At 42.1% G+C, this 26,920-nt stretch overlaps 1 protein-coding gene across 3 annotated transcripts in view; it reads right to left on the bottom strand.

The window, feature by feature from the left end:
* The window catches only part of acad8 (acyl-CoA dehydrogenase family, member 8), a 119,751-nt gene that overhangs the window by 13,803 nt on the left and 79,028 nt on the right, over positions 1–26,920 (bottom strand). For 2 of the 3 annotated variants that reach the window (XM_043676960.2, XM_087976541.1), the window contains exons 8-10: positions 26,150–26,247; positions 22,213–22,365; positions 10,874–10,976 (exon numbers count right to left, since the gene is read on the bottom strand). In XM_043676960.2, coding sequence (XP_043532895.2) covers positions 10,874–10,976; positions 22,213–22,365; positions 26,150–26,247 — 354 coding nt within the window. The remainder of the gene's footprint in view (positions 1–10,873; positions 10,977–22,212; positions 22,366–26,149; positions 26,248–26,920) is intronic. The other variant, XM_087976540.1, reaches the window with a different exon arrangement.

Consider the following 26,920-nt stretch of genomic DNA (forward strand, 5'->3'; position numbering starts at 1 on the left):
AAACTGTAGTGAGGATTAATATAGTAAAGAAGGAGTTTGGTATGCTTTCTTTTATTGGTCAGAGTACTGAGTACATGCGTTGGGTGATCATGTTGTACAGGGCATTGGTTAGGCCACTGTTGGAACATTGCATGCAACTCTGGTCTCCTTCTTATTGGAAAGATGTTGTGAAACTTGGAAGGGTTCAGAAAAGATTTACAAGGATATTGCCAGGGTTGGAGGATTTGAGCTACAGGGAGAGGCTGAACAGGCTGGGGCTGTTTTCTTTGGAGCATTGGAGGCTGAGGGATGACCTTATAGAGGTTTACAAAATTATGAGGAGCATGGATAGGATAAATAGACAAAATATTTTCCCTGGGGTCGGGGAGTCCAGAACTAGAGGTTTAGGGTGAGAGGGCAAAGATATAAAAGAGACCTAAGGGGCAACTTTTTCACACAGAGGGTGGTACGAGCTGCCAGAGGAAGTGGTGGAGGCTGGTACAATTGCAACATTTAAAAGGCATTTGGATGGGTATATGAATAGGAAGGGTTTGGAGAGATATGGGTCGGGTGCTGGCAGCTGGGACTAGATTGGGTTGGGATATCTTGTCAGTTTCTGTTTCCATGCAATATATCTCTATGGCTCTATGACTCTACGATGCTATGAACTTTCTGGTAGAAAGAGGAATATAGTCTGCGTGACCATAAGAAGCAAGATCACGTTTATGTGGGGGATAGTGACATAGCTTTAATATCTCTGGACTAGTAACACAAGGGCATAGCCTAATACTTTAGGGACACAGGTTCAAATCCCATCATGCCATCTGGTGGAATTCCAATTTAATCAATACAAACTGGAAGCTAAAAGCTAGTCTCAGTAAAGGTGACATTAAAACATCATTGGATTGTTGCATAAACACATCTGCTCACTAGTTCTTGATGCTGCTTTTCATTTTAACCCCGGGCTGATCGACTCCCTCATTGGTACCTCCATAGACTATGACAACTGTATCTTTCCCCTTTCACTCCATGTTCCTCTGCTATGCAGATGTGATATCCTGAACCTGGGCACTAGGCAGTCATCAGTGCCTTTAGACCTCACAATTCTGACTACGTAGAGTAGTGTCTATCCTCCTGATTATATTATCTTCGATTACACCTACATTTCTACATTCTCCCGCCTCTTGAATGTTTCCCTCTACCACATGTGCTATAGTCAGTTTTCACATCATCCCTATAGTCTCCGCTCTTGTCAACACAGGGAACAAGGATGTTGAACCTGTTAAGACGAGCGTAAAGACTGAGGACCCTTCAGCACTAACTTCTGGATCCCTCTACCTGCTTCATCTGTAGTCACATCCTTCTGTCTGTAACCAAATTCAAGTTAACCTAAGGGGTGTGACTGTCTCCTAAAACAGAGTGTCCTGGTAACTGTCCCTCCCTGATGTGTCACAGTGTTTGCAACTTGGATTTAAGTTCATTAGCTCTGATGGCCAACACTTGCTCCAGATGCGGTCACTATGAACCACGATGGGATCTACCAACTTCAACATCGTGCAGATACAACACATTGCTTGGCCTGGCATCTCTATTTTATTCATTTAGTTCTTAATTTTTAAAACAAAATTCCTACTAGTCTTTCATTTTGTACTCTGTTAATAGTTCTATTCAGCTTCAAATCTGAAAACAATCTATAACATTCAATAGCTATTATCAAACAATGAACTTATGGAATTCCTGTAATGTTACACTTTGTTTTGTGCTAGGCACTGATCCTGTACTTTATCTTGAGAAAAAATCTTGCAGACAATAAGCCAAAAAAATGAGTAAAAAGCACTTCATTCTCTCTGCCCTAAATTCCCAAGCTGCCTCCAAAGTCCCTGCCTCCTCTTTTTGTGGATGTGCAATCCTTTTACGCATCCATCTCTCACCAGGATATGTCAGGGCTCTCTGCTTCTTCCTGGAACAAAGGCCTGAACCGTCCCTACCTTCAGCCTCCTCCACTTGGTCAAGCTCATCCTCACCCTGAACAACTTTTAACTCCTCTCATGTTCTTCAGGTCAGTGGGGTGGGCCATGGGTACTCACATGGACCCCAGTTATGCTTGTGTCTTTGTGAGATACATGGAACATTCCTCATTCCACTGTGTTCCAACTCCCCCCTTCATTGGAATTGTTATGGACCAGAACAGACCGTCTCAACATATTTTAAAAAGGAAGCCTAGGCCCTAACTATTTCTCTTTTTAAAAGGTAGATGTGAAGTGCAATGTTCCAGATGCAATGTGACTAGTCAAACTACTAGATGGTAAGCAAAACACAATTTGTTTAAACACCATAGTTAAAATACAAGGTATTCCTGATGAAGGGCTTTTGCCCAAAACGTAGATTTTCCTGCTCCTCGGATGTTGCCTGAACTGCTGTGCTTTTCCAGCACCACTCTAATTCATAGTTAAAATACAAGCAAAAGAAAGAGGAATTTTGAATAACTTAATTTTTGGAAAACTTAACTGAATAATAGATACAGTAATGATTACTAATTAATTGTTCCAATATAGTAACATCCCATAAACACACCCATTGGCAAAAAGGCAAATTCAGACACAGATTCTCACATGCAGTTCTCCAATCCAGGAGGGACAAACAACAAGAGAAAATTCAGAGCAAGTAGCAGATCGAAGACACTCATTGAATCACTAAACTCTTCTGAGACCCCAAAGTTTTCTCCTTAAAACTAAACATAAAATCGGAAAGAAAAGACGAGAAAGCCTGGACTGAGACAGTTGGCCACATCCAGACTGCTTCCATTGTTCCAACTTCAAACAAAAACCCAAGGCCTCACAGATTGTTTACTTTCTTAGAGACAGCTCATCACCTCAGCCTTATAACCTCTCCAAAAAAAAGCCAGGACAAAATAACCTCTTATAGTGACAGCATCGTAACAACATCTCCGTTTCCATATCTGGGGATAATTTGGCCACCAATATCCACTATAAACCCACCAACTCCTACAGTTATCTTGACTATACATCCTCACACCCTGCTTCCTGTAAAGACTCTCGTCCATTCTCCTCCCAGTTCCTTTGTCTCTGTTGCATCTGTTCCAATGAAGCCAAATTCTACAAGGAAGCCTCCAAAATGTCCACCTGCTTCCTCAACCAAGGATTCCCCAGCACAATAGCTGACAATGCCCTCAGCCAGTTCCAATGCATCTCTGCACTTCCATCCTCATCCCCTCGCTTCCCTCCCGCAACAGTAATAGGGTCCCCCTTGTCCTCACCTACTATCCCACTAGCATCCACATCCAGGAGGATCATTACCATCATTTCTGCCACCATCAGTCGCTTATTTTTCTTCCCTCCCTTGTCAGCCTTCCATAGGGACTGTTCCCTCTGGGACACCCTGCTCCACTCTTCCTTCATTCCCAATGCCCATCCCACCACAGCCTCACATCACCTTCCCCTGTCTGTTTACTTCCTTCCTCCTCAGTATCCAGTGGCCCAAACACACCTTCCTGGTGAAGTTGCACTTCACCTACACTTCACGCAATCTAGTTATTTATTCATGGGATGAGGGGGAGTTCTGGCTAGGCCAGCATTTATTGCCCATCCCTAATTGCCCAAAGGGCATTTAAGAATCAACCACATTGCTATGGGTCTGGAGTCACATGTAGGCCAATCCAGATAAGGATGGCATTCTGCAAAGGACATTAGTAAATCTGACAGATTTTCCTGAATAATTGACAACGGATTCATGTATGCTGTTATTTATTGAATTCAAATTCCACCATCTGCCATGGCAGGATTCGAACCCATGTCCCCTGAACATTACCAGAGTCTTTGGATTAACAGTCCAGCAATAATGCCACTCGGCTATTGCCTCCCCTAGTCTACTGCAATTGTGGCTCACAATATTGCCTCCTCTACATTGGGGAAACAAAGCACAAACTGGGTGACTGCTTTGCAGAATACCCACATTCTGTCCGCAAAATAATCCTGAGTATCCAGGTGCCTACCACTTCAACACCCCACCCTACTCTCTGGCCAACATCTTTATCTCAGGCTTCTTACAGTGCTCCAGCAAAGCTCAGAGCAAGCTGGAAGAACGGGACTTCATTTTCCTCTTGGGAACACTGCAACCTTCTGGATTCAAAATAGAGTTCAATAACTTTAGGGCTTGAGCTCTTCTGTGTCCCTACCCCAACCCCAATAGACCAGGCCTTTTATTACATAGGCTGCTATTACACACAATACATTGTTATCCACTAACTAACCTCATTAATAGCTGTTTATTCTCTTAGCCAGATCATTCGCCATTCCATTGTCTGTCCAATTGTTCTTCTCTCTCTATGGGCTCATCATCACTTACCATTTACTCCTTAGCCCTCCCTCCCACCCTATTTTCCTAGCTACTATCAGTTCTAAGGAAGGGTCACTTGTCTCAAAATGTTAACTCTGATTTCTCTCCACAGATGCTGAACCTGCTGAACCTTTCCAGCAATTTCTGTTTTTGTTTCTGATTTACAGCATCTGCAGTTCTTTCAGATTTCTTTTCCCCTAAACTATATCCTCACTTGGGCTGTGCCCCATTCTCAATTTAAGCTCTCCTTCCTTACCATGCAAATTTGAGAAAGAAAATCATTTGCAACACTTTCTCTTCCTGCTCCTGAACTTCACCCCTGGCATTCCCCAAGGAATATTCTTGGCTCCCTCCAATTTCTCACCTATATGGTGCTCAACAAAACAGCATCTGAAGACATAGCATTATTATTAACACAGTCTCTGACAATGCACAGCAGTAGTTCATCATTAGTTGTCTCAATCAGTGTTGCTAAATTATCAGACTATATATCTGATATGCAGTACTGGTAAGCATCTATATGCAATCATTAAGACTGACTATTATTACCTCTGTTACTGTGTGATCATTTCCATCTCAACTTATCTATTAGCGACACCCTCATCATGCATTACTACCTCTAGATATAATGACTGTAATCCACTCTTGCTTGGTCGCCAACATTCTCAACTTTATAAATTTGTCTAATCCAAAACTCTGCCCTTGACTTAACTTTCATTGACTCGAGATTAGAGTGGTGCTGGAAAAGCACAGCAGGTCAGGCAGCATCCGAGGAGGAGGACGTTTCGAGCAAAAGCCCTTCATTAGGAAGAGAGGGATTTTCCTTCTCCTCGGATGCTGCCTGACCTGTTGTACTTTTCCAGCACCACTCTAATCTAGAGTCTGGTTTCCAGCATCTGCAGTCCTTGTTTTTACCTAGTTAATTTTCACTGAGTCCAATTCCCCATCACACATGTGCTCAGTGATGTACACTGGTTCTCAAGCATCATATTAATTTAAAAATCTCATTCTGGTTTTTAAACCCCTTATGTTCTTTCCCTATCTCTGTAACTCTCCTAATTGCCTAACTTGCCTAACTCTCCTTCAGCGTCACAATCTACAAAGATATCCAAATATCTCTAATTCTAGCCACTTGTACAGCCTCAATTTAAATTGTGCAATCTTTGATGACTGTGTCTTCTGCAGTTCATGCTCAATAACATCCTCCCTACATTTCTCCATCACATTTTCCTTCTTTAAGGCACTCCTTAAAATTGAACTCTGCCAAATCCTTTTGGTCATTTAACCTAGAATTTCCTTCTTTTCTTGGTGATATACTTTGTTTTAGATTTTTCCTGTGAATTGCCTTGGGATAGTTCATTACATTAAAGGTGTTAAATAAATACAAGCGGTTTTGTTGTTGCAATGATTATGATTTGAAGCAAAAGTTTTTCAAAGGTATTGGATAGCATTTTACAATGAGAAGTACATAGGATATAATAATTATTTTTGGAAGTTCGATTTAAAATGGAAGGAGACGAATTTGGACATTTCCATCAAGCTTTCTTAAAGGTCAGAAAGTCAAATTTTGCAGTGAACTAAATACACATGGAGCACTGAGTGCAGACCTGGGCACCAACCTTAGAAAGGATATATTGGCCTGAAAGAATTACAATGAAGGTTTGACAAGAATGATACTTGGACTTCAGGGGTTAAGTTATGAGGAGAGATTATACACATTAGGTCAGTTTACTCGAGAATTTAGAAGGCTATGAAATGATCTGATCAAATTCTTCAAAATACTAACAGTAAAAGATAGGGTAAATAAATGTCAACTATGGCATTTCTAGTACTGGGGAGATTGTCTGAGAATTACAGTCAAACCACTCAGGAGAAATGTTAGGAAACACTTCTACACACAAACTGTGGTAAATATTTGGATCTTTCTTCCGCAAATGGCAGTGGATGCAGAATCAGTTGTTAATTTTAAACCTGAGATAAATGCATGTTTGTTAAGCAAAGGTATTAAGGAATATGGGTCAAAGACAGGTATATGGATTTAGGCCTTAATCTCACTGAGATTCAAGGGACTAAATGGCCTTCTCCTGTTCCTATGTACACCCTGACTATAGTAAGTAAAATTGCCATAGTCTCAGAGAAACATACAGCTGCTCTCTCTAAAGAGAGAGATGACAAGTCCTTGGTTAACATTGATGGTTACCAAACATCAGGTAAGGGATGAGGTTGAGAAAATAGGACCTTCATGGTAACCACAGATAGTACAGGAATTGAACCCATGCTGTTGACATCATGATGTATTGCAAACCAGCCCCTCCAGCTAACTAAGCTGAGCAGGCTTGTGACTGCAATCAAGTATCTAGAGAACTTCTTAAGTGTTAATCCGTGAGATTAATCAAAAACTCAACAGTTATAAAGAGGAAACAAAGGTGACAAAATTGATTGATTAGGGAAGGGTTGCAGATGTCATATACATGGAATTTAGTAAGGCGTTTGATAAGGTTCTCCATGGTAGGCTGATGAAGGTCAAATTGCATGGGGTCCAGGGTGTTCTATCTAGATGGATAGAGAACTGGTTTGGCAACAGCAGACAGAGCAGTAGTGGAAAGATATTTCTCAAAATGGTGTTCCACAGGGATCTGTGCTGGGACCACTGTTGTTTGTGATATACATAAATGATTTGGAGGAAGGTGTAGGTTGCCTCATTAGCAAGTTTGCGGATGACACTAAGATCGGTGGTGTAACAGATAGTGAAGGGGACTGTCAGAGAATACAGCAGAATATAAATAGATTGGAGAGTTGGACAGAGAAATGGCAGATGGCATTCAATCCATGAAAATGCAAGGTGATGCATTTTGGAAGACTGAATTCAAGAGCGAACTATATAGTAAATGGAAAAGCCCTGGGGGAAATTGATGTACAGAGAGACCTGGGTGTTCAGGTCAATTGTTCCCTGAAGGTGGCAATGCAGATCAGTAGAGTGGTCAAGAAGGCATATGGCATGCTTTCCTTCACTGGATGGAGTATTGAGTACAAGAAACGGCAGGTCATGTTACAGTTGGATAAGACTTTAGTTCGTCCCCATTTGAAATACTGCGTATAGTTCTGGTCGCCACATTACCAAAAGGATGTGGATGCTTTGGAGAGGGTGCAGAGGAGGTTCACCAGGATGTTGCCTGGTATGGAGTGTGCTAGCTATGAGGAAAGGTCGAGTAGATTAGGATTATTTTCATTGGAAAGATGGAGGTTGTGGGAGGACCTAATTGAGGCCTATAAAATCATGAGAGGTGTAGACAGGGTAGATAGCAAGAAACATTTTCCCAGAGTGGAGGAATCAATTACTAGGGGTCATGAGTTCAAAGTGAGAGGGGAAAAGTTAGGGGAGATATGTGGAAAGTTCTTCACACAGAGGGTGGTGGGGGCCTAGAATGCATTGCCAGCAGAGGTGGTGAGGCAGGAATGATAGCGACATTTAAGATGTATCTAGACAGATACATGAATGGGCGGGGAGCAAAGGGATACAGATCCTTAGTAAATAGGTGGCAGGGTTAGATAGAGGATCTGGATTGGCCCAGGCTTGGAGAGCCAAAGGAGCTGTTCCTGTGCTGCAATGTTCTTTGTTGTTTGAAACATAACATTGCCATAAGTTTTCATTTGATTTCACAACCAAGAATCAAGATTTTTAGTTCAGAAGAAATGTATAGTTCAGGGGAACCAGTCAGAGACATACAGTGCAGAAAAGGTCCTTCAACCCATTGAGTCTGTACTGACAATAACTACCACAAAAGATGCGTTAATCCCAATTTCCTGCACTTGTCCCATAACCTTGAGTGTTATGATATTTCAAGTGCTCATCCAAATATTTTTTCAAAGTTGTACATTTTCCAGCCTCTACTACCTTCCCAGGCAGTGCATTCCATATTCCCACCAGCCGCTGATGATTTTTCTCAAATCCCTTCTGGATCTCCTGCTCCTTACCAGAAAATTCTGCCCCTTTATGATGGGCGGCACGGTGGCACAGTGGTTAGCACCAGAGACCCGGGTTCATTTCCCGCCTCAGGCGACTGACTGTGTGGAGTTTGCACATTCTCCCCGTGTCTGCGTGGGTTTCCTCCGGGTGCTCCGGTTTCCTCCCACAGTCCAAAGATGTGCAGGTCAGGTGAATTGGCCATGCTAAATTGTCCGTAGTGTTAGGTAAGGGGTACGGGTGGGTTGCGCTTCGGCGGGTCGGTGTGGACTTGTTGGGCCGAAGGGCCTGTTTCCACACTGTAAAGTAATCTAATCTAATCAACACCCTCATCCAAGGGGAATGGCTTTCACCCTGTCCGGAGCCCTAAATCTTATACACCTCAATCATGACTCCCCTCAGATTTTGCTGCTCAAAAGAAATATTCCATGCCTATTGAGTCTCTCCTTATTTCTCAATTTCTCCACTCTGGTCAACATCCTGGTGAACCTCCCCAGTACACCTCCAGTGCTATCACAGCATTCCTGTAGTGAGGTGACCAGATCTGAACACAGTACTCCTGATGTGGCCTGACAAATGATCTGTACAAGTCTAATGTGGATTGGGTTGGAACCTGGTATTGTGTGATTTTTGACCATGTACAACTCCAACATTAATTCCTTGCTCTGATACTTTATGCCATGACTGATGAAAGCAAGTGCCCCACATACCCCATTTCCTATGTCAAGCTGTGCAAGATCCTCACAGCTCCTTTTCCTCAATTCCCTGCCTACATTCATCTTTTCAAGAGAAGTATTCATTTAACACCTTCAAATATCCTGCATCTCCAAACAGATTGTCCCCTTGGTTCCTAATGGGCCCTACTCTTTCCCTAATTAATCTCTTCTCTTTAATGTATTCATAAATATTTTAGGATTCTCCTTAATCCTGTTTGCAAGTCCTTTCTCATGCCCCCTTTGTGCTCTTCTAATTGCTTTAAGTTCCCTCTTGCACTTCCTATATTCTCTAGAGCTGAAGCTGAATTGTACCTTTGGATTTGGTGAAAGCCTTTCTCTTCTCCCTCATTCAGTCCTGAATTGACTTTGACAACACACCACAAGTGGTTTCTAGTCAATGGAGCTTCGAAGAAAGAATTTGCATAGTAACTTTCAAGTTGCTAGAACTGAAAATGTTTAGATAATCAAGATTATGATAAGCCCATGCCTTCAGGCTCAAAGAAATTGTGAAGAAAAGGTTTCAAAGGCCAAAGGAAAGGAAAAGCTTAAGTAAAGATTGGGAAAACAGAGATAAGGTGACATTTCTCTAGAATCGACTCTATAATGGCTTAGGTTGGGAAACAGGTTTAAACTTTTTCTATTTGTGTTAAGTTCTTTCTAAACTGTCTTCTATATCACTTGGTGATTTTCTTTGTCTCTTTTTTGTAATAATCTTATGCTTTGCTGTTAAACACCATCTACAGCTTCATGTGAATATATTGCTGTGATTAAATATCACTAAAAGAAAATTAAACATATGATCTACCAAGCCAGATTTAATTCTGGAATCCAGTAATTTCATCAGCTGGGATCATAATATCTTTTAAAGAGTCCACACAGGTACATGATGGGCCAAGGGACATCCAGATGTCATACAGGTATACAGCATGAAAACAGGCCCTTCTGCTCAACCCATCCATGCTGACTAGGTTTCCTAAACTGCCCCTTGTGATTTTATAAACCTCTACAAGACACTTGTTAGCCTCTTACACTCCAGGGAAAAAAATCCCAGTCTATCCAGCCTCTCCTTACAACTCAAACCTTCCAGTTTTGGTAACAGCAATATGATATCCTTACTCATGCTAGTATATAGTACAGCACTGAACAAATACTTTAATCTGACTTTCTGCTTCTGCATTCATGTTCTGTTTATACAAGCTGGCTCTCCTGCACATGTCTTTTTCATATTACTCCAATCTCTAATATGTTGAGCATTGAAGCAACACACACCTTTGAAAGGCCAAGCATTTTTCATTTCAACTCATTGTAAATTAGTTATTGCCATTTGAGTGTGTCAATGTAGAATTATAATTGACAAAAGCCAGATTTACATTTCAGCTGATAAAAAAAAAGAGCATATCAGTCAAACAAGGCTCACATTGTCGCAGGAATACTGTAAAAACAGCAAAATTGAGAAATGTAGTGTGTGCTGAAAATGTGTTGCTAGAAAAGCACAGCAGGTCAGGCAGCATCCAAGGAACAGGAGAATCGATGTTTCGGGCATAAGCCCTTCACGTCGATTCTCCTGTTCCCTGGATGCTGCCTGACCTGCTGTGCTTTTCCAGCAACACATTTTCAGCTCTGATCTCCAGCATCTGCAGCCCTCACTATCTCTCAAAAATGTAGTGTGTGGGCTGAATACAGCTTTCGTCAAATCTGACTGAACATTATAATGTGAATAAGCAGCTTCAAACTGGGTATAAGGATCCCACCAAGTTGATTGTAACCAGAATGAATGCAGACACTGCAATATATGTTATTCTAGAATCACCAATTTAAGATGATATTGTATCAGTCTAAAAATTATATAAATACTTACCCTCTAGGATCTGATGCACCCTGATATCTCGAACAAACTGCTGTACAGCATAATCCTTTAGATAACCATAACCACCGTGCATCTGCAGCGCTTGATTACAGATCTGTTTGAGACAGAATTTATTTTATAGTTTTTGTATTAGTCTATTTTCTTCATAAAGATGTATTTTTGTGCATATTATTAATTTTTAATGAAGTTGTAGAATATCACCAAATCAGAGAAGTCTTATAGTGTAGGGAGGCAGCCATTTGGGCTATTGTGCCCGCACCAGCTCTTCAAATGAGCATTATTGCCTAATACCAATCTCCTGCTTTGTCCTCATACCCTTGCATATTAATCTATCCAAATAATCATCCAATGCTCTTTTGAATCCCTCAAATGAACCTACCCACACCATACTTCCAGGCAGTGCATTCCATACCCCAATCGCTCTCGAGGTGAAAAAGTTTTTTCTCACATTACCTTTGCTTCTTTTGCAAATCACTTTAAATCTAAGCCCTCTTATTCCTTTCCCAAGTGGGAACAGTTTGTCCTTATATACTCTGTACAGCCCACTCATGATTTTGAAAATCGCTATCAGATCTCTCATTAGCCTTCTTTTCTCGAAGGAAATCAGTCCCAACTATTTCAATCTATCCTCATAAGTGAAATTTCTCATCCCTGGAACCATTCTTGTAAATTACTCTTTTCAATGTATTCACATCACATCTATAGTATTGCAGCTGAGATACAAGAAGCGTTTTATTCAAGTTCAATGTCATCTTGGCTTGTGTACTCTATGCCATCACTCATCATGTGACAATGCTGTGACTTTTCAAAACAATAAAGGACAAAATGATTTCTAAGAGAAGTTGTAAGGCAGAGGCACAGAACCAGAACAATTGAAGTAAACAACTTGGGAGGCCTTGGTTTTTTTAAAAAAATCAGCCTGAATGGGTGCGACCAAGCTCTCACAGATCAAGATGTCTGGGTTTTTAGGTTTCGCTTTAAGCAGAATCTATTGGGAATCAACAGAGTGAAGAAAGCTAACAGCATGTTGGCCTTCATAAAAAGAGGGATTGAGTATAGAAGCAAAGAGGTTCTTCTGCAACTATACAGGGCCCTGGTGAGACCGTACCTGGAATATTGTGTGCAGTTCTGGTCTCCAAATTTGAGGAAAGACATTCTGGCTATTGAGGGAGTGCAGCGTAGGTTCACGAGGTCAATTCCTGGAATGGCGGGACTATCTTATGTTGAAAGATTGGAGCGACTGGGCTTGTATACCCTTGAGTTTAGAAGACTGAGAGGGGATCTGATTGAGACGTATAAGATTATTAAAGGATTGGACACTCTGGAGGCAGGAAACATGTTTCCGCTGATGGGTGAGTCCCGAACCAGAGGGACACAGCTTAAAAATAAGGTGTAGGCCATTTAGGACAGAGATGAGGAGAAACTTCTTCACCCAGAGAGTGGTGGGTGTGTGGAATGCTCTGCCCCAGAGGGCAGTGGAGGCCCAGTCTCTGGATTCGTTTAAGAAAGAGTTGGATAGAGCTCTCAAGGATAGTGGAATCAAGGGTTATGGAGATAAGTCAGGAACAGGATACTGATTGAGGATGATCAGCCATGATCATAATGAATGGTGGTGCAGGCTCGAAGGGCAGGATGGCCTACTCCTGCACCTATTGTCTATTGTCTTAGAAGCTTTAGTGAATGTCATCTAGCTGCTACTATCTCTGAATTTTCTCTTTGTGTTTTTTCTTCCTGGATGGGAGAACTGCATGTGAGAATTTGTGTCAGAATCTGCCTTTTTGCCGAGGGGTGTGTTTGTGGGATGTTAATGTATTGGAACAGTTAATTAGTAATCATTACTGTATTTATTATTCAGTTAAGTTTTTCCAATTGAGATTTTATTCTAAATTCCTCCTCCTTTGGTTATATTTTAAGTAGCTGCAGTTGTGTGTATGTTCGCCAAGCTGGGAAGTTGGTTTACAGACAACTTGTCCTCTTTCTAGGTGACGTTCTTATTGCTGTGAAGCGCTGCTGTACTGTGTCAGTTAGAATTTATTTGGTTTCGCTCTTGCTGCTTTTGGTTGCCGGCTCTGTTTGTTCGTTGCAGTGGTCGGTATACTGGGTCTCGGTCAATGTGTTTATTGATGCAGTCTCTGGATGAGTGCCATGTTTCTGGAAATTCTCTGGCTGTCCTGTTTGGCTTGTCCTATTCTTGTTGTGTTGTGTAACACAACAGGACAAGCCAAACTGAGGACAGCCAGAGAATTTCTAGAAACATGGCACTCATCCACAGACTCCATCAATAAACACATAGACCTATATCCAGTATACCAGCCACTGCAACGAGCAAACCGAACCGGCAACCGAAAGCAGTGGGAATAAAACCAAATAAATTCCAACTAACACAGTACAGCAGCGCTTTACAGGAGATTCTATAGCACTGAGGATGGTACCTAGACAGGGGACAAAATGTCTGCAACCCAACTTCTCAGCTCGGTGAACATACCCATAACAACTGCAACCAGCACCTGAGCTACAAATCTTTACACAAACCTTGTATTTTAACTAGTGTTTAAATAAATAGTGTTTTGCTTAACATTGAATAGTTTGACCAGTCGCATTGCATCTGGAACAGGCACTTCACATTTGCCTTTAAAAATAAGGGAAGTTAGGGTCTAGGGGTCTGGTCTAGTCCGTAACAAAAAAGCCAAGGAAACTGTACACTTTATTTCGTGCTCCCTCCACTATCCTGTCACAGTCAATAATCTGCACATACATACAGGTCCCACTACTCCTGCACCCACTTTAAAAATTGTACTCCCTATTTTGTATCATCTTTCAACATTTTCTGACCAAAGAGCATCACTCCATACTACTTCACACTGAAACTGATCTACCACTTATCCACTCACTCCAGAAAATTATCTATGTCCTTTCGGTGTTCTCCACGATCCTCACAATTCACATTTTTGTCACCTGCAAACTTTGAAATTGCCCCGTGTACACCAATATTTAGATCATTAATATTTGTCAAGAAAAGCAATGGACCTAATACTTTAGGAATTTCACCACAAACATTCCTCTAACCTGAAAAATACCCATTGACCATTACTTCCCATTTCCTATCACTCAGCCTATTTTGCATCCACCTTGCTACTGACTTGCCACCTTATTTCATGAGGTTTACTCAAGTCTATTGTGCAGCATAGTACCAAAGACCTTCTGGAAGTCCATGTACACCAACAGGTTTACTCTCATCAAGCTTTTGTTACATCTTCAAAATTCTGTTACATCTTCAAAAATCTCCAGCAAGTTAGTCAAACATTGTTTCCTCTTTTGAAATTCATACTGACTCTTGAAGTTAACTCAATGTTAAACTGAGTGGTCTGCAATTGCTAACCTTATCCTTACAGCCTTACTTAAACAAGGCCATAAGGTCTACAATTTTCTGGTCTTCTGGCAGCTGCCCTGAACCAACAGAAGGCAGAAAGATTCTCAAAGTTTGTGCGAAGATTTGTAGCTCGGGTGCTCGTTGCTGTGGTTCTGTTCGCCGAGCTGGAAGTTTTTATTGCAAACGTTTCATCCCCTGGCTAGGCGACATCATCAGTGCTTGGGAGCCTCCTGCAAAGCGCTTCTTTGATGTTTCCTCCGGTGTTTATGGTGGTCTGTCCCTGCCGCTTCCGGTTGTCAGTTTCAGCTGTCCGCTATAGTGGTTGGTATATTGGGTCCAGGTCGATGTGTTTGTTGATGGAGTTTGTGGATGAATGCCATGCCTCTAGGAATTCCCTGGCTGTTCTCTGTCTGGCTTGCCCTATGATAGTGTTGTCCCAGTCGAATTCATGTTGCTTGTTGTCTGCGTGTGACATTTGGACATGCCCTTTCTCATAATTCCTTTTTGCTTTTATTTGATTTTTTTACTTGTGAACCTTCAGCGTTTCTTGTAGTTCTCTGTTTTATTTTCTATCAGACACTTGACAGAAGCACACATTTTCTTTTTTATCTTAATTTCCACCTGACACAGAAATAAAAGTGTGCTTATGTTTATTTCCTTCGTCATACAGGGAGCTGTTTTGTTGATCCTACCATTGCCATTTGAGAGAATACAACCTGATCATATCTGAGCCATCTCCTCTCTAAAGGTAGCCCATTGCTCGACCACTGTTTTTTCCATTAACGTCTCGTTCTAGTCAATCCTGCACAGGTGTATTCTTACCCCACTGAAGTCCACTCTCTGGATTGTCGTGTATTATTCACTACCATTATTCTGAATGTTACCTTACAATCATATGGTCTTCTAGCTGTATCCCCCACTGATAAGTTATCTTTTTGGCCTATCTCCTGTCCAACACATAGAAATATAGAAAGTATGAACAGGAGTAAGCAATTCAGTTCCAGCATTCAATAGGATCATGATCACTCCGGTGTTTCAATGCCATATTCCCACTTTCACCCCACTCCTCTTGATGCCTTTAAAATCTAAACAAAAATTTGAATATATTCCATTTCTTGGCCTCCATAGACTTCAGTTTTTGAGAATTTCACAGGTTCACGGAAAGCAAGTTTTCCTTATCTCTGTCCTAAATGGTTTCCCTCTTATCCTGAGACTGTCTCCTTTTGTTCTACACTTCCCAACCAGGGAAAAATTCATCTCTGGATCTAATCTGTCAAGTCCTGTTGGACCATTATAAATTTCAAATCAGACTCCCTCTTATCCTTCTCAATTCGAACTAATACAGGCCCAGTTGAACCAATCAATCCTCACAGGAATAGCTAAGTGAACCTCCACTGCACTCCCTGTGTGGCAAATATATCCTTTCTTTGGTAGGGAGATCAAAACTGCAAACAATATTCCAGGCATGGTCTCTTTAAGACTGTACAACTGCAGTAAGACACTCCTACTTCTGAATTCAAAGCCTCTTGCATTGAAGGCTAATATACTGTTTGCCTTCACAACTGCTTGTTGTGCCTGCCTGTCGACTTCATTAACTGGTACACAAGGACAGTTTGTATACCTTTTATACAAGCACACTTTTACACATCCACACTTATATCACAAAACTCAATCCGTAGAAGAAAATATGAATAGCTGGGGTACAAGTATCTTTGTGTTACCTACTAATTGCTGCCTGCCACAGAGAAAAATACCCACTAAAACCACCCTCTATTTCCTGTCTGTCAACCAATTCTGAATCTATGCTAATATTTTAACCCCCAACCCTTAGTTCATCTGCCTTGGTTGTAATACTTCTTGTATTGAAGAATGAGCAGCTCATATCTGTCAATTCCTTTGCTGAATGCTTTTTAATCCTTGTTTCTTTTGTCTTTCCTAGTCACTGACTACATCCTAATGTTCTACCTCATTTCCTGATCAAAATCTGACCGATCTAAGCCTACAGCTTGATTTCCACCTTCTGCTATATTAGTTTAAAACCTTAGCAAGGGAACTAGCAAAAGCCTTTGCGAGGATCTGGAGGGGATGTGTCATCGTTTGCTATCTTGCACTGTCTCTTTTTAGAATCAGCAATGTCATTCAGTCCTTGCCATAGTCGCTGGGTGTCTGTCTGGGTCTCTAGTTTGGATCGGTATAGGTCCGGCTGTCTTAATGGCTCTGCAAAAGTCATATTTGGATTCTTTATATTTGAGTGCACCTCCTGATCTGAAGGCCTCACGCCTGATTTTTAGCAGGTTCTGTATGTCCTCATTCATCCAGAGTTTCCTGTTGGGGAACACCCGATTGACTTTCTCAGTATGCGGTGGAAAAGCAAGTTGCAAGAGGGATTCAAGCAGGAAAATCTAAAATTAGTCATTTTGAATGGGAGGTAAAAGTGATTATTTAAATAAATAGAGGAAAACTGCAAGAAGCTGCAATATAAAAGGATTTGGGGTACTTGTGAAGGAAACTGAGAAAGCTAGCACAAGTCAGGAAGGCTAATGGAATGTTGGTTTGTATTTCAAGAGTGTTGGAATCTAAGTGTAGGGAACTTGCAACTGTATAGGTTGATCATGAGACCACACCTGGGGGACTGAGGGCATTTTGGTCCCCTTGAAGGAAAGTTATTATTTCACTAGCGATAGTCCATAGAAGGTTCACTAGGATGATCCCCAGTATAGAAGGATTGTCTTATGAGCAAAAGTTGAAAAAGTAGAAACCTACTCTGTGGAATTTAAAAGAACAAGAGGTGATCATGTTGAAACACATAGGATTCTTAAGGGCTTGATAAGGTGAATTCTGAGCAGGTGAAAGTCAAGGACCAGAAGGCATCATGTCTAAATAAAGGGGTTCCAATGAGGAGTCTGTGTATATATTTAAAGCTGAGATACTTAGATTCTCAATCAATAGGGACATCAAGGGTCATGGGGAAAGGACAGGAAAGTGGATGTGAAGAATGTCAGATCAGCCATGAACACATTGAATAGTGAAGCAGGTGGTGAATGGCCTACTCCTGTACCTATTTCTTATGGTCTTCAACAGGAGGAGACAGTTTTGTGAACAATCCATCACCAATATTAGCTAAATCCTGCATGGGAGTAAAAAACTAGACTGAAACAATCATAACCATCTTTGGCTAGAAATGCCTAATGAATGATCCATCTTCACCACCTCCTGAGGTTCCCAGCATCTTAGATGCCAATTCAATATACTTCACATGATATCAAGAAACATCTGACTGCACTAGATCCAGCAATGGAGTATGGACTCTGAAAAAATCTGGTCTTTAATGTTGATGACCTTTACTTCAAAACTAGATATGTCCCATAGCTAAGGTGCTCCAACATAGTCACAACATTTACCTGATAATGTGAAAAACTGCCTGGATACATCCTGGCCCTTAAACAGCAACACAACTCCAACCCAGCCATTTACCTTTAATCAGAAAAGTGATGGTATATGTGTCAACTGTGCTATCAAGAGCACTTACATGACCATACCTGTTAACCAGTGCTTAGACTGGGTTCCACCAGGAGTACATTGCTCCAGGGCTCATTCCTGCCTTTGTTCAAACAGGAACAAAAGAACAGAAATTCAGAGCTGAGATGAAAGTGATTAAAGTATGACCTAAAGTATGGCATTAATAAATTCCAGTAAAATTCGAAGTCCATGGAAATCAAGAACTCTCTATTGCCTGAAGTGACAGCAAGTTGGTCATTCTGGAAATTGGTGGATGTTGGAAGCCAATTGTCTTGGACTTAGGACATTGTTCTAGGAGTTCGTCGGGGCCAAAATATCTTCAGCTGCTTCATCAGTGGCCATCCCTGTTTCATCAGATCATTAAATATACACCAATGATTGCAGTGTTCAGTTCACAATTACAATATTGAAGATACTGGAGCTGTTTGTGCCCACATGGGCAACATTTAGGTTTGGCTTGATATATGGCAAGTAATGTTCACACTACAAATGCCAGGCAAAGGCTAACTCCAACAGTCCAACCACCTCACTTGGCACTCGATGGTATTATCATTGACAAATCCATCACCTTCATTTTTTGGGGGTTAATACTGACCACAAATTTATTTGGACCAGTCACATGAACACTGGGCAGATCAGAGGCTAGACATTCTAAAATATTCTTATTTCTCAAATTGTATCAATCATCTATATGTCATAAGTCAGCAGTGTGATGCAATATTGCATACTTTCATGAGTCAATGAAGCCCTAACAACATTCATGAAGGTCAACATCAACCAGCAGTCTTGGTAACTGGAACCAATTTGCCACCTTAAACATTTAGTCCATCCACCACTAATGTTTCCTCATTTAGAAATATATTAACCCTCATGCTTTTTCACTTGGTCAAAATTGTAAAATCAACTAGGAGAAAGTGAGGACTGCAGATGCTGGAGACCAGAGTTGAAAAGTGTGGTGCTGGAAAAACACAGCAGGCCAGGCAGTATCCGAAGAGCAGGAGAATCGACGTTTTGGGCATAAGCCCTTCTTCAGGAATGAGAGTAGTGGGGAGTTCTTGGACTAAGGGGGACAGGACAGGGTTGAGGTATGCAGAGATGAGTTCGGTGGGGCAGGAGCAGGCTGAGACAATGGGTCGGCCGGGGCAGTCGGGTTTGTGGATTTTGGGCAGGAGGTAGAAACGGGCGGTGCGGGGTTGTGGGACTATGAGGTTGGAGGCGGTGGATGGGAGATCCCCTGAGGTGATGAGGTTATGGATGGTCTGGGAGATGATGGTTTGGTGGTGGGTGGTGGGGTCATGGTCAAGGGGACAGAAGGAGGAGGTGTCTGCGAGTTGGCGTCTAGCTTCAGCGGTGTAAAGGTCGGTGCGCCAAACTACCACTGCGCCTCCCTTGTCTACCGGTTTGACGGTGAGGTTGGGGTTGAAGCGGAGGGAGTGGAGGGCTGCGTGTTGTGAGGGTGAGAGGTTGGAGTGGGTGAGAGGGGTGGACATGTTGAGGTGGTCAATGTCGCGGCGGCAGTTGGATATGAAGAGATCGAGGGCGGAAAGAGGCCAGCACGGGGTGTCCATGTGGATGGGGTGCGTTGGAGACGGGAGAAGGGGTCGTCAGAGGGTGGGCGAAAGTCCTGGTTGAAGAAGTAGGCGCGGAGTGGTCATGGCGGCGGAAGAAATGCTCGATGTCTAGCCGCGTGTCGAATCCATTGATCCGGGAGCATAGGGGGATGAAGGTGAGGCCTCTGCTGAGGACTGATCGTTCATCCTCAGAGAGGGGGAGGTCTGGAGGGATAGTGAAAATACCGCAGGGCCGGGAGGTAGGATCTGGTGCGGGGCTGGAGCTGGGAGTGGGGGCGGAGTTAGTCGTGTGGGCGGAGATCAGCGTGGGGAGCAGCATAGTGTGCAGTGTGGTCCTTGAACAGGTGAGTGACGTCACTGGGGGCAGAATTTGCTGCGGCAACGGCAACTCCGGGGGCGGAAGTGGCGTGCCGGGCAGAAACGGCGCTGGCCCTGGTGGTCATGGATCCCGCGGCGGCCACGTATCTGTTGGCAATGGTCTTCCTGGTGATCGCGGTGGCTGCATGTTCGGTGGTGGCTGTTGTCCGTGCGGTGGTGGTGGTGGCTGCAGCGGCCGCGTGGGCGATGACGCCCGAGCAGTTCCGGAGGTCGCGAGAAGGTTCAGGAAAGGTCGAGGAATCTGGAGTGTGGGGTGAGTACATGAAAGTTTTTTATACTTACTTTTTTTGATGTTCGATATGGCTAGGAAAAAACGTTTGTTCAGTGTATGAATTCTTCTGAGGATGAAGAACAGCAAAGGTCCTTTGCAGGTCTGTGAGAGTGTTGTCCTGAGCTGGGGTAGGGCTGACTGCAGGGAGTGTAGGTAGCGGCGCATGGCTGCGAGCGTGGAGCAGAGGATCTGGAGGGAGGTCTGTCGCTGGAGGCTTCGGATTTGTTGCAGGTACTTGGTTATCCTGGTTGGGTCCAAATTGCGTTGGTCTGAATGTAGTCCGGAGTCCATGCGGAGTCAGTCGACAAGCATCCAGACAAGCACTGAGAAGCATTAGGGCAGGTAAATGAGATTCGCATCATAGAACAATACAGCACAGAACAGGCCATTCGGCCCACGATGTTGTGCCGAACATTTATCCTAGCTTAAGCACCCATCCATGTACCTATTCAATTGCCGCTTAAAGGTCACCAAAGATTCTGACTCTACCACTCCCACAGGCAACGCATTCCATGCCCCCACCACTCTCTGGGTAAAGAACTCACCCCTGACATCTCCCCTATACCTTCCACCCCTCATCTTAAATTTATGTCCCCTTGTAACACTCTGTTGCACCCGGGGAAAAAGTTTCTGACTGTCTATCTATTCCTCTGATCATCTTATAAACCTCTATCAAGTCACCCCTCATCCTTCGCCGTTCCAACGAGAAAAGGCCTAGCACTCTCAACCTATCCTCGTACGACCTATTCTCCATTCCAGGCAACATCCTGGTAAATCTTCTCTGCACCCTCTCCAAAGCTTCCACATCTTTCCTAAAGTGAGGCGACCAGAACTGCACACAGTACTCCAAATGTGGCCTAACCAAAGTCCTGTACAGTTGCAACATCACTTCACGACTCTTGAATTCAATCCCTCTGCTAATGAACGATAATACACCATAGGCCTTCTTACAAGCTCTATCCACCTGAGTGGCAACTTTCAAAGATCTATGAACATAGACCCCAAGATCCCTCTGTTCCTCCACCTCACTAAGAACCCTACCGTTAACCCTGTATTCCGCATTCTTATTTGTCTTTCCAAAATGGACAACCTCACACTTGGCAGGGTTGAACTCCATCTGTCACTCCTCAGCCCAGCTCTGCATCATATCTAAGTCACTTTGCAGCCGACAACAGCCCTCCTCACTATCCAAGTCTCTTTGCAGCCGACAACAGCCCTCCTCACTATCCAATTTGATGTTTGTTAGTCAGCATAGATATGGTGGACAGAAGGGCCTACTTCTATGCTGAATGACCCTATGATCTTTGGCATATTCTTCCAGTTAAGTTGTGACAAAATCCTGGAGTATCCTACCTAACACTGTAGATGTACCTTTATTGTATGGATTACAGCATTGCAAGACGATGACTCACCACTTCTGCTGTGAGCTAACTGAATTGTGCTCCCCCAAAATCTGATGAATTACTTTATATAATGAAATGAATCGACAGGTTCACAGTACCGGAGATAGCACATTATTACTGCACTCTTACTTTGGTAATCCAAAATTAAATGCTACTGCACATTGTTCTCCCGTAGTCTGATAAATTACTTTTATTTAGTTATCTCATTTTTCTTTAAAATACAATATGGTCTTTACCTCCAGTACTCCCTTTCACACATTTTGTTTTCCCTATTCTATTGCAAGTTCCAACAGATTTTAGCATTAAGGAATTTTTCCTAAACTCTCTATCCTCACTCTCAATTCTCATTTCAAATTAATAATAGCATCACTGAATGCTTTCCACAGAAAGCAATGTTAATCCTTTGCTACTCATCTTAGTGAACCTTTCAGAAATTTTGAAACAAAAACAGAAATTGCTGGAAAAGCTCAGCAGGTCTGGCAGCATTTGTGGAGAGAAATCAGAGTTAACGTTTCGGGTCGAGTGACCGTTCTTTAGGACAGGAGGTCACTCAACCTGAAACGTTAACTCTGATTTTCTTCACAGATACTGACAGATCAGCTGAGCTTTTCCAGCAATTCCTATTTTTTTTTCTGATTTACAACATGTGCAGTTTTTTTGGTTTTTATTTCCTTCAGAAGTTTAAATACTTCTCTAGAACATGAAATGATGCAGTGCTGAGGCCTTGATGCCACTTTTATGTCCAGCGAGAACCATGTTTAATCCTTTGTTCTTTTTTCACTAAGACTGGAAGAGCTGACAGGATACTAGATACTTACTGTAAAACATTCATCAGTTGCAAAGAGTTTGGCCATCGCACACAGGGCTACTGCATCCTGTCGACCTTCCTGGAGAGCTGCAGCAGCATTACGCACTATCAAACGAGCTGCTACTAGTCCAGTCGCCATTTCAGCCAGTTTAAACTGCAGGTACTGCAAGAGAAATGCAACAAAAGTGAACAACAGTGCAATCAGACCATGAACTAAAAAAAATCTTACAAACTGTGCTTTCAATTAAGTTCCAAGGGCATTTCACACCCAAATGATGAGCAACTTTCTGTTCTCCAAAGGGCCATTTATCCAGGTCCTTTTTGCTGGTTATCATTGAAATTAACTTCTGCCAGCTCAAAGCACAGTACAATCCAACCATTATTTCTTCATATTTCTGTTTTTTTTCTGCTAATTATATTAATTTTGAGTCTGTCACTGGGAATAGTTTATCTTATTCCATTTAGATATTTCTTTGTTTTGAATAATTCTACATCAAATCTCTCCTTAATCTTCTCTGTTCCAAGACCAACAATTCCAGCTTGTTTAGTCATACCATTCCTGCTTACTATTTTTAAATTATAACCATTTAGTTTACATTTGCCTCTACTCTTCCTACCAAAACACAGCACAGATCAGTGTGAAATGTTAAGTCAGATCTGCTATGATTTGGAGATGCTGTCACAACCACCTGATGAAGGAACGCCGCTCCGAAAGCTAGTGCTTCCAATTAAACCTGACTATAATTGGTATTGTATGATTTTTAACAGATCTGCTATGCTTGCACACTTCATAACTTATGTCATGAAGTTATTATTATCCTCCCCATTACTTAATGCATTTCTAAGTTTCATGTCATCTGCAAACTTCAAAATTATGTTCTACATAAGCAAAAAGCCCCAATCCTAGTACTGACCCTTCGGGCACGCTGTCAACTTCTGAGAAACAAATGTTCACCATCGGTTTCAGTTTTCTCTACCTAGCTAATTTATACACACGTTGTCACCATCTCTTTAAATCAATGAAACTCTGTTTTGCAAACACGCTTGTTGCATGGTATTATCTTCAAATGTCTTTATAAAGTTTCTGTGCACAACTTAATTGCATTACCCTCAGCAGCGCTCAAAGCAACTGCACCAAAGGATTCATATTAAGTTAATCAAACACAATTTGCCTTTAAAACAAAGGCAATATTTTCCCTCAAATTACTGTCACTAAAATATTCCCCAGTTAATAGATGAAATGTGATTCATGTCTCTCGAACAGTTATCCAGTCATCAACCTGATGCAGGTACACCACAATGCTGCGAGAAATAAAGTTTCATAGTTGAAACCAAGGAAAACTGAAGAAACAGTGGTACACTTTCAAGTCAGGATCATGTGTGAACCAGGGGAACTTTCAGGTTATATGTTCCTGTACACTTGCTACTTTTACCTTTCCAAATGGTTGAGATGATGGGTTGTTCCACGAGGCTTGGTAAGTTGCTGTAGTGTACCTCGTAAATGGCATAAAATGCAGCTATAGTATGCCATCAGTAGAGGGAGAACTCTCCCAAATCTGACCCACGTGCCCGGATAATAGTGAGCAAGACTTTACAGGACTGACTGAGCATTTGTCACAAAATATGCTCAGATGGACACTGCCAATTCAATTTTATTCTTATTTAGCTTGTTGAACATAGAACATTATAGCACAGTACAGGCCCTTCAGCCCTCAATGTTGCACCAACCTGTGAAACCAATCTAAAGCCATCTAACCTACACTATTCCATTATCATCCATATGTTTATCTGATGACCATTTAAATGTCATTAATTTTGGCAAGCAACTACTGTTGCAGGCAGGGCATTCTATTCCCTAACTACCCTGAGTAGAGAACCTACCTCTGACATCTGTCCTATATCTATCATCCCTCAATTGAAAGCTATATCCCCTTGTGCTAGCCATCACCATTCAAGGAAAAAGGCTCTCACTGTTCACCCCATCTAACCATCTGATCACCTTGTATGCCTCTAAGTCACCTCTTAGCCTTCTTCTCTATCTAATGAAAACATCCTCAAGTCCCTCAGGCTTTCCTCAAAGACCTTCCCTCCATACCAGGCAACATCCTGGTAAAACTTCTCTATTCCCTCTCCAATGATTCCAAATCCTTCCTGTAATGTGGCGACCACAACTGTACGCAATACTCCAAGTATGGCCGCACCAGAGCATTGTACAGCTGCAACGTGAATTGACAGTAGTTTGGTACAAGACTTTAAGTTGCAAGAGCAAAAGGAGGTCATTCAGCTCAGAGTGTGCTGCGCCATGCAATGAGATCATGGCTACTCTGATAATCCTCAATTCCACTTTGCTGCCTTTTTCCCATAACCCTCGATTTCCATGATTAAAAATCTGTGTTTGAATATATTTAGTGATGAAGCCTTGACAGCTCTCTCCAGGAAAGAATTCCATAGATTTCTTTCTCTCACCCTGTCAGAGAAAAGAAATTCTCTTCATCACGGTCTTAAATCTCAGACACCTTATTCTGAGATTTTGTCCTCTGGTTCTGGATTTGCCAAGAGAAAACATCCCCTTCACATCCATCCTGTCAAGCCTCCCACGAATTGGAGTTGTTTCAATCTTTTTATCCAATCAACCCATTCACAGATGTTATCACACACCTCTACGGCCACCATTACATCAACCTGTAAGCTTCAATTAGGTCATCTCTTATTAATGACAGTTGAGCATCTTGCTTGACACTCCAGTGAGCAATTATAAGTCAACTCATTTATATATATGGGTAGACTTAGAATTGCGCACTGGAGTGCCAAAGATGCTCAATACATATATAACACACATATCAGGAAAGTTTACTAGTGAACCTAATGCTTTTTAACACAACTCAGTTATTTCATGGTCATCATTACGGACAAAAAGCTTTCATACCACATGTATACAATTAACTTAACTAACCAAATTTGAAATCCCCAGCTGGTGTGCTGAGAATTTCCACCTTCAAGCCTCTGGGTAGTTCTCAGGACAAATGGCAGCAGAGTGGCTCAGTGGTTAACATTGCTGCCTCACAGCTCCAGGGACCCCGGTTCAATTCCAGCCTTGGATGACTGTCTGTGTGGCATTTGCACATTTTCACTGTGTCTGCATACATTTCCTCCCAGAGTCCAAAGATGTACACGTTAGGTAGATTGACCATGCTAAATTGCCCATAGTGTCCAGGGATGTGTAGGGTAGGTAGATTAACCATGGGAAATGCAACGTTACATGGTTAGGCTAAGGGGGTGGATCTGGGTGGGATGCTTGTCACAGTATTGATATGGACTCAATGGGCCAAAAGGCCTGCTTCCACATTGTAGGGATTCCATGACAATCTTATTAACATTCACAGCAGGTAGCTTGTCTGTTTAACCTGCCAGGTGCTTTCACACTGAATCATCACACAGGTCAGGGTTCACTCAACTTAACTCTTACAATTTCTTCTTTCCCCTTTTGACAGAACTAGAGTTTCAGCAATTTGACAATATATTTATTGACAAAACGTAACAGAAATACTGTGGTTTAATTGAATTGGTTTTAAACTGATGTAATTAGGATACTCCACAAGAGGTTCCACAAACAGTCCTTATTCCATTCAATTCTGAAGTGGCTCCTCCTTGAGCCCTCCTCTGTGTGGTATTGGAGATAGTCAAGGAAATGGAGAGTCTGCTTAATCACTACTGTTCTTCCTAATTTACTTTGCATGATGTCACTTGGCTCTAATGAGCTAATGTGGCAGCTACACTGCATTTTCTTCAGTACAAGCTTTGAATAGCTACATTCTGAACGTCATTTTCAATCCAGTGTTGTTCCATTAGAAATGGGATTACTCCACCTGAGCAACTTTAAAGTAGTACCAAATGATTGTACTCCACACTCATGCAGAACACTCAAAGAATTACAAGGTCTTTCATACCTGATTGCTGGCAAGAGGTTTCCCAAACTGTTTGCGCACTTTGAGATAATCTTGAGTCAAGAGAATGGAGGCATATGCAGCACCTAATGAGCACGAAGCTGCAGAAATCACAAATGCGTGGATGAGGTTAGAAACAGGAAAGCTTAAATCCTGGAATGCAGAGACACAGAGTCAGTGGACCTGGGAATAAGGCATGCAAAGATCGCTCACTGGGCCTAGAAACATAGGATATGGAGGAAGCCATTCAGTTGTTAAAACGCATTCCTCTAGTTAAATGGCTTAAGGTTAACTTGAATCTTAAATCAATTTACTTGACTTCACTCTGTGTCCTTTTGCACACTTGCTAATAAAAAAGTCATCAATTTAATTTCTGGAATTTTCAACTGACCACCCTACACAGCCATTCCGAAGGATTCTCAGGATTCAGAAGATTTTTAACTATCCTTAATGAGAAGAAGTGCTTCCTGACCTAACCTCTGAATGCCATAAGCTCTACCTTTAGGTTTCCATCACTTGAGCATGGACTCATCTACCAGAAGATATAGCTTTTTTTTCTTATTAAAGATTTGATTTATATTGAGGACCTCAAATAAATACTGTCATCACTCAATTTAGTTTGTGTCGCCTGAATGGTTTTTTTATTCACTTGTTGGACCTAGCCATTCGCTGGCTGGCTCACATTTATTGTCAGTGCCTACTTGCCCTTCAGAAGGTGGGGGTGAGTTGCTTTCTTGAACCGGTGAATTGAAGTGCACCGGGGGCAAATTCTTC

This window comes from Chiloscyllium plagiosum, unplaced genomic scaffold (assembly GCF_037043375.1).
Source record: "Chiloscyllium plagiosum isolate Xiang-an unplaced genomic scaffold, Cpla_swu_hap1 HiC_scaffold_29, whole genome shotgun sequence".
NCBI classification, from domain to species: Eukaryota; Metazoa; Chordata; class Chondrichthyes; order Orectolobiformes; family Hemiscylliidae; genus Chiloscyllium; species Chiloscyllium plagiosum.